This window comes from Phoenix dactylifera, chromosome 5 (assembly GCF_051530095.1).
Source record: "Phoenix dactylifera cultivar Ajwa chromosome 5, Ajwa_hap1_PhDact_Kaust_v1.1, whole genome shotgun sequence".
Taxonomy (NCBI): Eukaryota; Viridiplantae; Streptophyta; class Magnoliopsida; order Arecales; family Arecaceae; genus Phoenix; species Phoenix dactylifera.
Window position 1 is genome coordinate 6,651,671 of NC_143194.1, and position 13,639 is coordinate 6,665,309.

At 39.0% G+C, this 13,639-nt stretch overlaps 2 protein-coding genes across 2 annotated transcripts in view; both read left to right on the forward strand.

Moving 5' to 3' along the window:
• Positions 1–3,381, forward strand: part of LOC103721130 (mediator of RNA polymerase II transcription subunit) — a 70,216-nt gene extending 66,835 nt beyond the window's left edge. The window contains exons 20-21 of the mRNA XM_039129345.3: positions 2,554–2,657; positions 2,833–3,381. Of these exons, the coding sequence (XP_038985273.2) occupies positions 2,554–2,657; positions 2,833–3,034 (306 nt within the window). The 3' untranslated portion in view covers positions 3,035–3,381. The remainder of the gene's footprint in view (positions 1–2,553; positions 2,658–2,832) is intronic.
• Positions 3,382–7,276: 3,895 nt separating this feature from the next.
• Positions 7,277–9,018, forward strand: LOC103717026 (transcription factor MYB20-like). Its single transcript, XM_008805253.6, has 3 exons — positions 7,277–7,524; positions 7,887–8,016; positions 8,173–9,018. The coding sequence occupies exons 1-3, from the start codon at positions 7,392–7,394 to the stop codon at positions 8,792–8,794; spliced, it is 885 nt and encodes a 294-aa protein (XP_008803475.4). The 5' UTR covers positions 7,277–7,391; the 3' UTR covers positions 8,795–9,018.
• Positions 9,019–13,639: the final 4,621 nt, after the last annotated feature.

Sequence of the window (13,639 nt, forward strand, 5' to 3'; positions counted from 1 at the left end):
TCCGGACGGTTCCGATCAGTAAAGAACCGGTTACAGCCGGAACCGAATAAGATTGCCGAATCGACTCGGTTCGTACTGGATAGGCTCGATAGTGCTTGAGCCGGACGGTTCGGCCTGGTTCGACAGACTCCGGACATGAGCAATGACTAGTATACTTACTAGAAACTTTACCCATCATTTCCTGTTGAAACTCAGCCACCTTAAATAGACTTAATCTGTCCCTGACAGTTTAAATGCTCAATTTTCTCCCATACAGATTATATATAACTATTAAAAAAGTAAGTCACATTTCACCCATTGTTAGCTATAGAATGTAATGCATTGTAAATAAGCTTCCCATATTTTTTCCAATATACAAATCTGCTGTATATGCACTATTACAGTTTCTTGTTGACGCGTAAGCATACTCAAGTGTCCCTTTATGGATTTAATATGAATTCTAAGTGTAATTTTGTTGTTAATGTGTAACGCAAGCATTGTTGTGTTATGTCAGTACTGAGAAATTACCTAAAATTTTGCTTGTGCATCTTAAACGACCAATCCAAATACCTATGTTGTCCTGGATTTTCTTGGATTGTTTGAAGACTATTTTCAATTGTTTAGAACCTACTGTATACACTTTCAATGCTCTTAAATTTGCTTTTATTTTGTTTTTAAAAAAGAATAAAGTAGTGTACTTAAGACTTGTCTTCCTCTATCAAATGTTGGTCTTTTGCTAGCTATCAACCGGCACAAGCACAATGCATGAAACTTTAATCTTTGCACTCAGATCATGATACATGCATTGTAAACCCAAGAGAACACCAGATATTCAAGTGAGAGGCTATACACATTTTAGAATTCATGAAAGGGCAAAACTTTTTCAAAAGGCCTGAATTGTGGCCAGTAGTCACAAATGGGTGGTGCCTTTCTTAATACTTGTCAAAGACCAATTTAGGGGCTCATGTTGTACTTTTTTAGTATCCTCATAAGCTGTAAGACTCTTAGACCCTTCTGTTTAGCTTTTCTTATGAAGGAAAGTAGGGGCAAGAACCTTCTTCTCTTACGAGTATAATAAGGAAATTCATCTGTTATAATAAAATGGTAATTAGTGTTTAAGTAGACTTTATAGCAATCTCTTAGAATATATGAGCTAAATTATTAGATATGTTGACCGTTCACCGCTGATTATGCATTCAACCCAGAGCAAGGACTTCACTGCATTTTACAAAATTTCTCTTTTTTCTGATTTGAAATATATTTTTAATCACAGCTTGATTTGATCCTTATCTCTCAGAATTTGTAAAGTCCTTGTCACACAATTCCCTTTCACAGAAAATCTAAGTTCATACTGATGAATTCCTCATTTCTCTCTCCTCAAATAAATATTTAAAATTCGACTCTCAACCTAATTATTCATGGTTGTTAGGTTTCCTTGTAACTTAGGGGTGTGCATGGGCCAAGTTTGGCCTAGGCCCGAACTTGAGCTTGGTTATCTAGCTCAAGCCCAACCTAACATGAACCTGGGCTGGGGACTTAAAGCCTGAACCCGATCAAAACCGGGTTCATTTTGCATGCCAGGCCAGACCCAATTCAAATCCCAGACAAATTTAACCAAATGTGTAAACCTAGGCTTGGCCTGGATATTTTTGGGCTTCATATTCAGGCAGAGTCAGGTTTCAGGGCCTAAATCTTGAGCCTGGGCCAGGCATTTTCAGCTCAGAATATGTCTGCTCCTAGTCCATTTGATGGCACTATTATACCTCTGCATAAAGGCTGTCAATTGAACCAAGCTGCTTGAGTGCTGCTCAAAAACTCCAATTAGGCTCTGTTCGAACTCTTTGTTCTCAATCTCGAATTTATTGTAAAGTCAAACCTGAGAAAAAAGCTGGCTTGATCAATATCAGCTAAATAGGGTAGAAATTGGGCATGTAGTATATGTATTTACGTAGTCAACCGCCAAAATTGGTTTAGTGGCTGAAGTCTGGGGCATGTAGAGTGAGACAGCTGGACCCTTTCGGTGTGACTCACTCTCTCATCAACTCAGCATCACATCCATAATTCCCTTTGGTGCTCTCCTCTTGGGCCTTCTTTTATTTAGACATGAATTGGGCTTTTATTCGAGCTTGAGTTGATATTGAGCTAACTTGGATCCGTGCTTGATACGAGTGGGATTTGATTTTGGCTCAATATAACATTATGAAGCCGGTTGAAATATTGTTTCTTCTTGATTCAAAATTGAGCCTGACTAAATATCTTTTTTAGCTGCATATAGAGTACAAGTGGTGCACAGTTATGCGATGACTTACTTGTGTTACCATGACAAGTGTTCCAATCAAAATGTCTTTCAAGTTTCTAGAATGTGTGGGAATTAATTGAATACATGTTATCCAGTGAAATTCTATGTTTCTGTCCATGGTTCATGCTACTGCAGCACACGTAATGCGTGTAATATAGCTCAGACACTTATTAGTTATTGCACTTAAATCTATGCTGTATTCATGCATTTTCTTTTTCTGGAGAGATGACCTTTCATTAAAGATTCTCTTTTCCATCTTCCCTTGTGATATGTAGACTTTGGCTCTTCTATTCAATGTGATCGCGGATGTGTTTGGAAAGAATACGCAGCCCTCAACTCCAACTGAAGCATCAGAGATAAAAGACCTTATCGACTTTCTGTAAGACTTTGCATCTTGTATCCCCACACACGAACACGTGCACATTGCAGGCGCGCGCGCACACACACACATACATTGCAGAGAGAGAGAGAGAGATTTGCAAAGTTCATGGTACCTTTTACCTTCCAATCAATATGCAATGTTTCACATAGCTAAAAGAGCTTATTTTCATCAGGCATCATGCTGTCATGTATGAAGGACAAGGAGGGCCTGTACAGAGCACCAGCAAGCCCAAACTAGAGATATTGACACTCTGTGGCAAAGTGCTGGAACTCTTGAGACCCGATGTACAACATCTTCTCTCTCATTTGAAGACCGACCCAAACTCCTCTATTTATGCAGCAACTCATCCAAAGATAGTACAAAATCTGGCATAAACAGTTAAATATCTAGTCCATCATATACTTAAACTTGTGTTTCTACAGCCTCATGTCTCATGGTACACACTCAATAAAGATGTACCCAACTTGTGGATTGTAAGCTTGTACAACTAGCAGTCCCTCAAATTTAGGTATTGATAGTGGGCCGTGGACCAATATGATACAGGACTTGATATGGCATTGTAATTGTATATGGTATGGCAGCTATTCCAACTTAAGTTTTGATATAGGGCTCAATATTGAGATGTATACCCAACTTCCTTTTTTTATTTGCAGAAGTCCTATGGATATTGGATTTACTTATGTTGAAGAGTTAATTAAAACTTCAGAATTAGTATTTAAAAGTGCAGTTGTACCTGTTAAGATTAAGTACTAAAACATAAGGAAGTTCTATGTACTTTTCTGGATATACGTCAAACCAGTTCTGGCTGTTAGGAATTGGTTGCTTGAACATTCAAAGATTTGAATAGGATAGGCTGTGATGTCTATTAGAGGAGATGTTTGGTTTGTTATAATTATCAAATGGCATGTTCTGCATAATTTGGCTCCACCGTATCAGAAGTAGATTTAAGCTTATTCCAGCAGAAGCTGATTAGTGAATGGCTTCACCTCGTTGATTTATGGACCTGTGGCCTGTGGATTCTTACATCCAACATTTTCTATTGGAATCAAGATGTTCTGGGCCCGACATAGTTTTTTTTGCTCTGTTAGGAAACCTAATTTGTGTTAGGTTATAAGTAAATCGTACATGATGGAGCTCGAGCAGAAAAGATTAATTCGTTGGGGGAAGGATCTAAGATTAGAATCTATGAAATTTAGACTAACTTTATAAGTATATCCTCGATAGGTTAAAAAGATCGAAAATTTGAAGTATGCTGAATCTTGCGGACCTTATATGGTCTCCTAGAGTTCAGACCAAAGTGTATTTTGTGAAACCTAGGCCTGGTCAATTCTCAATATTTTAAAGATTGGTTTTTGGTGGTTGAGAGGAGGTTTTGCCATGGTTGCTGTTTATAGCCATGAAATATGGGAAAAAAGTCTTTGCACCTGCATCGGTCTTGATGATTCTTGTTTTTAATGCCATGCCACCATATGTTTCCATGGAATTTTTTCAAAAGGTTATTCGAGTTTGTGGACATGGTTGCAAGTATGTAGCACAAAATGTGGGCTGCGGTGACGCTGCCACTACGCGGATTTCTCCACTATTATGCGCCGACTTCAATATAAACCCTCTTATGTTCACATGAATTCGCTTGCTTGGCCGTTTTCGCTTGATTTTATCAAGCAAGGTCATGTGAGACAATCCTTAATGCTTGCCCAAAAGCATGACAAGAGAGTTAGGGCTCATTTTGGTATTGCTTTTATTTTTTATTTTTATTTTTCGGAAATATAAGAAAAAAATTGAACTGGAAAAAAATGAATAGGCATCATGGAGCCTTTCTGTTTTTGGAATCGTCTGTAAAAACTGGAGTTTTGGCAGGAAAATTTGTTGCCTTCAAAAAAAAAAAAAGAAAAAGAAAAAGAAAAGGAGCAAGGAATGGCAGAAATTGTATGCAAATGCTGTTTCCTCAAGTTTATATTCAAAGGACTTCTTTATATATTCTTGAACCATGTCTCAACCCCATTTTGAACATTTTGAAAAGTACATTTCCCTCAACTTTTCTGTGTTTTGACCATTTGTTATACATATATATATATATATATATATATATATATATATATATATATATATATATATATATATATATATATATATATTATTGTCAAAAATCTAAAAAAAAAAAAATTGGTTCCAATGTTTTTTTTTTTTAAGGAAAGGCCAACTATGCCGGTTTTGTGTTCTCCTCGCCCAAAATTTTATGGCATCTCGTTTGCCTCTTTTTTTATTTTTATTTTATAATTTTAAAAAAAAGGTGAGAGTGTCTGAATTATTTTATAATTACCTTTCAGAATACGCTACCCAGGGTTAGTAAGTTACCCTTCGTACCTTCATTATGTGCCACCTTTCTCGTTTAGAAGTATACATGCCACTTGGTACCCATTTGTAACTTGAAAATTATTTACTAAAATGTTCACATCAAAGTGAGATGGATTGATTGAAACTGGAAGCCAATGCAGTGATCCCTCCGGAACAAACCTTGCCTTGCATAGGGTATAAGTCTTCTATTATGTTCCCATGGAGTAAAAACAAGTCTTGGTTTTCAATGGGAGAAAGACCCATGCAAGTAGGTCCATCAAAAAGCTTCTGAAGTTCATTAAATTCTAAGTGAAGTTGAGATCTGTGATCATCTGTCATGGAGTGGAGTAGGGGCTACTGTATGTAGGGCGGTCAATTGTGTATGTACACATACGGAACTAACTCTCCCCAGTTCTTCTTCTTTTTGTTCTTTTCCCCTTTTCTCTTCTTTGTTTCATATAGGTATTATTGAAGGTCCATCTTCCGTAATGGAGCTGACGAGAATCTCGCCCAACTCCGCCGCTTGGCGTTTTTGTCCCCACCACACCGTTCATATGAGCATGGCCTTCCGCACTATAAAGTCCACTTCTTAATGTGAAATAAGTTAGCTGCCAAATATTTTATTTCTCCATAGCAAATAAATAAATAAGTAATAAATAATAAAGATTACTAGTCGTTTTTATGAAGCAAAGATAGCCAAAAGGTAGATTAAGAATTGCATTTGATCATGGAGGTTGCCGGAGTCACATAGCATAACATGAAAGCATATTATTTTATATAAACAAGCATGTAAATTTTGAAGAGACTAGCTATTTAGTTACAAGATCAATCAAAATTTGTCTACACCTTGCTGAGCATAATTGACTATGAATAGGTAAAATTAAGTAGTAGAAGAAATACGTCGATAATCATGTCAGAGATTTTCTTTTCATTCTATTAGGGAGGACGATCATGTTTTAGAATTGTTGATGCTAAAATGATGCTAGGACAGAAGAAAAAAAAAATTATTATTTGAACTTGGACAAAATTTAGAAGGACCTTACAAGAAGCTCAATGAGGGCAGAGTCATTAAATTTTGATGGTTATTAGAGTTTCTTTTCTTTATTTTTTTTGAATTATTTTCCCTCTCTTTCTAGTTGCCATTTATGAAGTAACTTGAATTAATTTGGTCCAACAAATTAGTGTTATTCCTTACGCGTCAATCCAAATGGCATACAATCTAAATTTGATTAGTTAAAGAGCAAACCACTTGTAGATGATGGAATTTGTAATTTCAGCTCATTAATTTGGTAATTCCACCCATAGAGTGGCATGCATGTTCTTTTTTCTTTTCTGTTAAGCTGTCTCTTAACATTTTAAGATCAAATAAAATTATATACAAAGTGGTTAAAATATATTGGCAAACTATATCCCATGGGTTCAAGGGGCTCTAAACTATGGGACCTTATGTTATGTTGTCTAGGATAATCATAGTGGTCATTCAATGCTATAGTTGTGAAGGAATCCATTGCTTTGTTAATTAATCTTGAGCACTGAAAGCACCAAGATGACACCACCATGACCATTTAATTATTCTTCATTCCCTTTGCATTGTTATGCTATTGGAAGTAATGGAAGAGGTAAGTTTCCTCTTCAAGTTTATGCCAGTTGAGGATGTTACACTGCTTTGCCCTTCTCATGCTTGTCACACACACACCAAGATTATGAACAAAATTACAAGGGTGCAACTAAGACAAAGTTGACAACTTAATGCATCTTGGCAAATTACTAGGTTAACACATTCATTGGTTGTGGATCTAGAAGTGGAATCAAATATGTCATGACCTCATCAAATCATGAACTCTTGCAGTGTAATTACGTAACACATGCTCTCCTAGTGTTTCTAGACAAACATTTGCGAGTTTTAGACAGTCAAATCAAGGTCTAACATGAGGGAACTATAGTCCAGCCTCATGAAGAATCAAGGCATTTAAATTTCCTTCAACCATGCTTGCAAGTCCAAGTAAAACTAATCTACGTGGTGTCCTCTATCTTCTAAGAAAACTTCACGAAGTGAGCCCGGCAGGCTTGGGACCGAGCCGCTTACACACCAAGCAAAGACCGCCAACGGATGAGGTGGCGCTTTCCGGACACCCACTTCCCACGTGCGACCAAGCCACCCTCCCTCCCTGACACGTGTACACGAGCCTCGGACTCCAAAGCATGGAGAGCCCCATGCCCTTGCCTCTCCCCCTCTAGAGTTCAAGTTATAAAGGCAGGTGGTGGTGGTGTTGAAGGCTGATAGTCCCATCTCCTACTCTCTCTCTCTCTCTCTCTCTCTCTCTCTCTCTCTCATTCATCCCTCATATTTTGGTGGTTTGTAGGAGGGGGTCTAGTTGAGAGGCGAGGGGTGGAAGAATGGGGAGGCAGCCATGCTGTGATAAGGTGGGGCTTAAGAAGGGGCCATGGACAGCAGAGGAGGACAAGAAACTCATCAACTTTATCCTCACCCATGGCCAATGCTGCTGGAGAGCTGTGCCCAAGCTAGCAGGTCCCTTGTTTAGATATCGCTTGCTTGGGATCCTCTTCTTTGTTTGGATACTTCAATTTGTTTATTAGGAATTTGATTTAGATGAGTTTTAGAGTTTGGAGCTTAAGTTTGATTTATGTTGGTCTTTTGATACGATTCATGTCTATGTTTCTTTTGGTAATCGTGATAAACGTCTCTTTCAGTGACATCTAGGAGTATTACCTTCAGAATAAAAAAAAGATATCTAATTGCAGACTATGTGGTATGTGGTGAAAAATAATGAAAACTTTAGTGTTAAGTCTGATGTTTATTGATTGATTTTTTTTGTTTCTTAAAACGTTTTAGAGTTGTTATTGATGGATACCATTCTATGGCTTGTACAGGATTGCTTAGGTGTGGGAAGAGTTGCAGGCTGAGATGGACAAATTATCTCAGGCCTGATTTGAAGCGCGGATTGCTGTCAGAGTCTGAGGAGAAGCTGGTCATTGAACTCCACTCTCAACTTGGGAACAGGTCCTCTCTCAGCGCGCGCTCTTTGATTTGCTCTTTTTTTGTTTACTTGGTTGATTTCTTAGACTCATTGGTTGCATTTAATTTCTTCCTGGTGCTTTGTTTTGGTTTACTTTATCCTAAACAAGCCTTTTTTTTTCTTGGTTTCATCTCTGGCAGATGGTCCAAAATTGCTGCTCATCTCCCTGGTAGAACAGATAATGAGATAAAGAACCATTGGAACACCCACATAAAGAAGAAGCTAAGGAAAATGGGAATTGACCCACTCACTCACAAGCCCATCCCTTCAACTGTTGACCAGCAGCAGCAGCAGCAGCAGCAAGGATGTGCTTCAGTGGACGGAAATGATAAAAACGAGCAGCTCTGCTTGCAGCCTCTTCCAAAGATGGCACAAGAGGAAGCAGAGGAGAAGGGCATCACAAGCTCGTTCGATCCTACAGAGATTGATGCATCTCTTAGCAAATCCCCTGGATTTTGCACTGATGAAGTGCCTGTGATCGAGCCCCATGAGTTCGTAGTCCCTTGTGCTTCCTCGACCCCTTCCATCTCCTCTACTTCCATCTCATCATCATGCTCTTCTTCCAGCTCTGAAGCTAAAGCTGAGGAAATACAACTTCCATGCATGGAGTGGCCAGAGTCGTTGTACCTCTGGGGGCTGGATGACTTCATGGGATTGGAATTTCTCAATGATGATGGAGATGGAAAATTAAGCCTTGATCCTTTTAGCCAATACCAAAAAACTGCTCTGGATCAGGAGTCATGGAAATTTGAGCTTTTCTGATATCGTTCTCCATGTCTTTATAATTTCTGGCTACAGACAATAAAAAGAGAGGCTCTGTGAGGACTCAAAAAACTTTTTTCATCATCTCTCTTTCTTCCTTTGTTTTTGTTATTCTGGTTAGTTTTTTTCCATGAGAAAGAATAAATGGAAACTAGATCTTAATGGGGGATGTAATCTTCTTAATTTATTGCCTAGTTTATGAACAACCAATATCAACTTTGGTACATGCTATGCTGGAACTGAAAGGTGTCCAAATGATTTAGTCTGATGCTAATGGATATCCCTTGCTCATGAGCTTTACTTGTATCACTTACGTCCAGTGGATGGCCAATCATATCCGTCGACTTGACTGTGTCCCAAGAAGACCACCTACCAGAGTCGATGGGTTTACTTTTACACCTGTAAAGGAAGCTGTAATCAATCATTTGAACATTATGAGCAAATAATGCACTCGGTGGTCTTGCCACTAATTGTTCTGTTCATCACTACATGAATGACCTAAAGCCAACCTTTTCGAGTTTTTTTTTTTCTGTGAATTGTTTTCCCACATAAGTCATCAACACTTATTCAAGAATTCTAGTCCTCCTTCCAGAAAGGAGCGTGCAATTTGCAGAAATATGCGGTTCGGGTTGCATTTTTTATCCTCGAACTTGAATTGTTGGAATACAATTCCATTGATTCCCAAATCCTCATTTCAAATAGGAAATTTCACAGCTTTGACATTTACCACAACATATTTGCAGCATTCTGTGAAAAATTCTCATTATAGTTGTCGATGAGGACATTGCCGTTCTCACTTTGAATATTATAGTTCTTCAAACTATTACAGTTGACTTGGAGATTTCAAGCTTCCTTGGCATCAACATATACCCAAAGTTTGGAGTATATCCTACGCATGACATAGATGCAGCTTACTGGAGACGAGGTGGAGAGCAGAAATTTGAGACTATAATTGTGAGTTTATCACACTGTTGTTTTTTTCTCCAGTGTTCAACTGTTGACCTGCATCAAATTCATCAGCTGAAGTTATCTTTGGCCCATGAGGTATGCAATTTTTTAACTCTAGTGAGCGGGGCTGGGACTGGAGGAACTACATTTCAAGGCTACTGCAGAACCAAACAAAATTCTCCACATTTAAAATTTCAGAAATGATTTAATTTTTATAGATGGAAATGTAGAACACACCTGAGAGTTCTTGACTTTCACAAGATACGAAACCTTAGCCGAGAGCTTTATATCTGTTGTTAAGTATTATCTTAATGCATCTTGATAATGTCTACTACATAAACACAAAATGGTGGAATTGAAAAGGCTAGCTATCATCTTCACGTTAGCTGAATGGCCATATGGCCATTTAGCTTATTGGTAGTTGGATTTGATCCCACGAAGTTGTTGTTTAAGCCATATTATGAACAAAATTGATTTTGGGTGGCATCTGAAGTCGAACAACAAGATTACATGTTAGAAGTTGATGCTCTCAGCTACAAGCAAGTGTGCTTCTTTTCCAAGATAGGACCACACCTCATATTTTTGACCATTTTAGCAACAGTGATCTTCACTGCATCTTTTATAACCTATCTGAAGCATGAAGCTATCGAGCTTAAGATACCACTGTCTAGGTGCTTGTTTCAGTCCATGTAAACTCTTCTTGAGCTTGCACACTAAGTCACCTTTACCATATCCCTCAGGCTACTGCATGTAGATCTCTTCCTCAAGATCACTGTGAAGAAAGGTTATCTTCATATCAAATTGCTTCAAGTATAGGTCTTCTGCAGCTACTATGCTCAGTATCATTCAAATAGTGCTAATCTTTACTACAGAAGAAAATATTTTTATGAAGTCGACACCGGTTCTCTGCTGAAAATCTTTGACAACTAATCTGGCCTTGTATGGCTTCTTACCATCATACTCTTTCTTTAGCATGTAAACCTACTTGTTTGACAGTGCTTTCTTATCTTTGGGCAGATCCACCAGATTCCATGTCTGAATTTGCTCCAATGACTTCATCTCGTCATCCATGGCAAACTCCTACTCCTCCTTGGCATCAACCTGCAATGCCTCCTGATAACATTTAGGTTCACCACTATCTATAAGCAGCAAATAGCTAAGAGTCCCGTCATATCGCTGAAGAGGCTTTCCGTGTGTGCCACAAGTGGATCTTCTTAGCTGTAGAGGGGGTGCCATAACTGTAGCTTTCGTCTCTTGCCCAAACTGAGTCTTCTAATTAGAATTTGTAGACTCCTCTTCAGGATCTACAAAGTTTGGCTCCTTAAGTTTTTCTTCTGAAATATGATTCTTCTGCATCTCGTTCTTATTGAAGATCATATTTTTGCTTCTGATGATTTTTCTATTTTCTGGATCCCATAACCACTATCCATACTGATGACCACCATATCCAACGAAGATGCATCTTTTTGAATTGCCGTCTAGTTTACTTCTTTCGGTGGATCCACATTGATGTATGCGGTACAGCCAAAGACCCGGAGGTGCGCCAAATCAATCTTCTTTTCCATCAATGCTTCTTCGGAAATTCCAAGTTGTAGCTTCTTAGATAGCCCTCTGTTAATCAAATAGGCAGCAGTACTAACCGTCTCTTTCCAGAATTGCTGTGGCAATCCAGCATGTATCCTCATGCTCTTGGCACGCTCGTTAATCGTCTTGTTCATCTTTTTAGCAACTTCATTTTGTTGCGGTGTTCCTGGAATAGTTTTTTGCATAATTATTTCAGCCTTTGTACAGTAATTTTCAAATTATGTACTGTAATATTCACCACCGTTGTCGAATCTTAGGCACTTCAATTTTTTTCCTGTCTCGAGTTCAACTGCTACTCGCCATCTCTTGAAGACAACAAACATCTATGATTTGTGTCTCAAGAAAAATACCCATAACTTTCGGGTAGCATCATCAATAAAAGTCAGAAAATACTGAGATCCTCTAATAGAAGATACTTGAGCAGGTCCCCACACGCTAGTGTGCATGAGATCAAGCTTTTTTAGCTTTTGAAGTTGACCGTCTTTGCTGAAAGACACTTTCTTCTGCTTTTCGAGAATGTAGTCCTTGCAAAAATCCAGCTCGACCACCTTAAGACCTTGTAGCTTGCCCATCTAATGCATAGCCACCATGCCTTGATGGCTCATTTGTCCAAGTCAGTGGTGCCACACCTTGGCATCTACATCTGCAGCTGCAACAACAATGAAGTTTTGCGTGCCGTTGATGACATAGAGAGTCCCAACCCTTTTGCCACTAGCCACCGTCAGCGAGATCTTCCACTGGTCATCTGTGAAAGTCGTCCTATACCCATCGCTCGCTAACTGTCCAACAAAAATTAGATTTCTTTGTAGCTGAGGTACGTGCCTCACGTCCTTCAGCTCTAGTGAAGTACCACTATTGATCTTCACTTTCGCACTTCTCTTTTCTTTGATATTGCAAGGCTCTCCATCCCCTAGGTAGACTGTGCCAAAGTCACCAATCTGATATCCTCTGAAAAATTTCTTTTAGGATGTAGCATGGAAAGACTTCCCAAGTCTATCATCCAAGACTCATCACTTGTAGACAAAGATAGGACTAGGGCATCCGAATCATTGCCTTCAGCGAGATTGGCCAAACCTCTGTTGATTCCTTCAGTGTGGTCGCCTTGCTTCCCTTTAAGAGCTTTGCAGTTCCTCTTAAAGTGCCCTTTTTTACCCCAGTTCCAGCATGCTGTCTCCTTGTTCTGAGGTGGTCAAGATCTGCCTCTTATCGACTTCCAGCCGCTTCGATGGCGATCATTCTTGTTTTGCAATCTACCGTGCTCATATGTGTTCAATGCGATCCCTAAAGGTTTTGCAGCACCCGTGGCCTTTCTCCTTGCTTCTTCACTTAGAAGTCCTCCGATCACGTCATCGAACTTCGGCTTACCCGTCGACGACAAGTTGCTCACTGCCACCACCAGGCCTTCCCGGCTATTTGGTAATTGAGACAGAATCAGCAACAACTGAATAGAGTCCTATTGAAACACCATCAAGAGTTTAAACTGTTTTAAACACCTTTTCAAGTTATCGACTTAATCTAGCACTCTTTTTGTATATGAAACTGAGAAGACTACTTCTGAAATGTCTTGAACTTATCCTCTGGCTTGGAGAAGTCTCAATCAAAGACAAACTTTGACTTTTTCTTCCGTTTCAGCGAATTTCCAAACTTCCTGTCCGAACTGGGGTCGATTCTTGCAGTGCTCGAGTCGACTCTCCAATATCGAGTCGACTCCATCACAGAGAAAGTCGGCTCTCTCAGACGAAACAGAAACATTTGAAATCTGGACAAAACTCGAGTCAGACTCCGGCATAGTGCGAGTCAACTCCTGAACTGCTGAAGTCGACCCCACTGCTGCTGAAACCTGTAGAAGTTTTCTTCTATGAGAAATTTCGATCCGGAATGCATCCATGTGCAATCTAAAATACCTTGGGTCTCCACATACTCTAACAGGCAATGCCAAATGTTCATGTAGTGATAGTAGTTAAGAGTTCATTATTGGCTTCCAACCTTTTTTTCTTTTCTCTGAGTCATTCCTTTTCTTTTGTTCAATCTTCATAGCTTGCAACTTTCGAACCAAAGGCTTCATAATATAATCTCATGTTGGGGTAAGTTGTCAAAGCTTATTGATTATAATCCTTAACCTCTTTTTCCTTGAGGCACCACCTTTTGGAGTGAAATATGCTTAAGCTTCATTCCGGGAAAACGTGTGAGTAGAAGAGGGGCGTTATCTGGTAGTGCTTTTTGAGTAGAAAGCAAGAAATACTTTTCCCATTCTTGAGAAATCAGGAAATAATCTAGTCTCGCCATTGAAGGAATTTCTCTATTCTTAGACCA

Coding starts and splice junctions, on each gene's coding strand:
- LOC103717026 (XM_008805253.6), top strand. CDS start 7,392: ATGGGGAGGCAGCCATGCTGTGATAAGGTGGGGCTTAAGAAGGGGCCA. Junction 7,525..7,886: donor AGCTGTGCCCAAGCTAGCAG/GTCCCTTGTTTA, acceptor TGGCTTGTACAG/GATTGCTTAGGTGTGGGAAG. Junction 8,017..8,172: donor CACTCTCAACTTGGGAACAG/GTCCTCTCTCAG, acceptor CATCTCTGGCAG/ATGGTCCAAAATTGCTGCTC.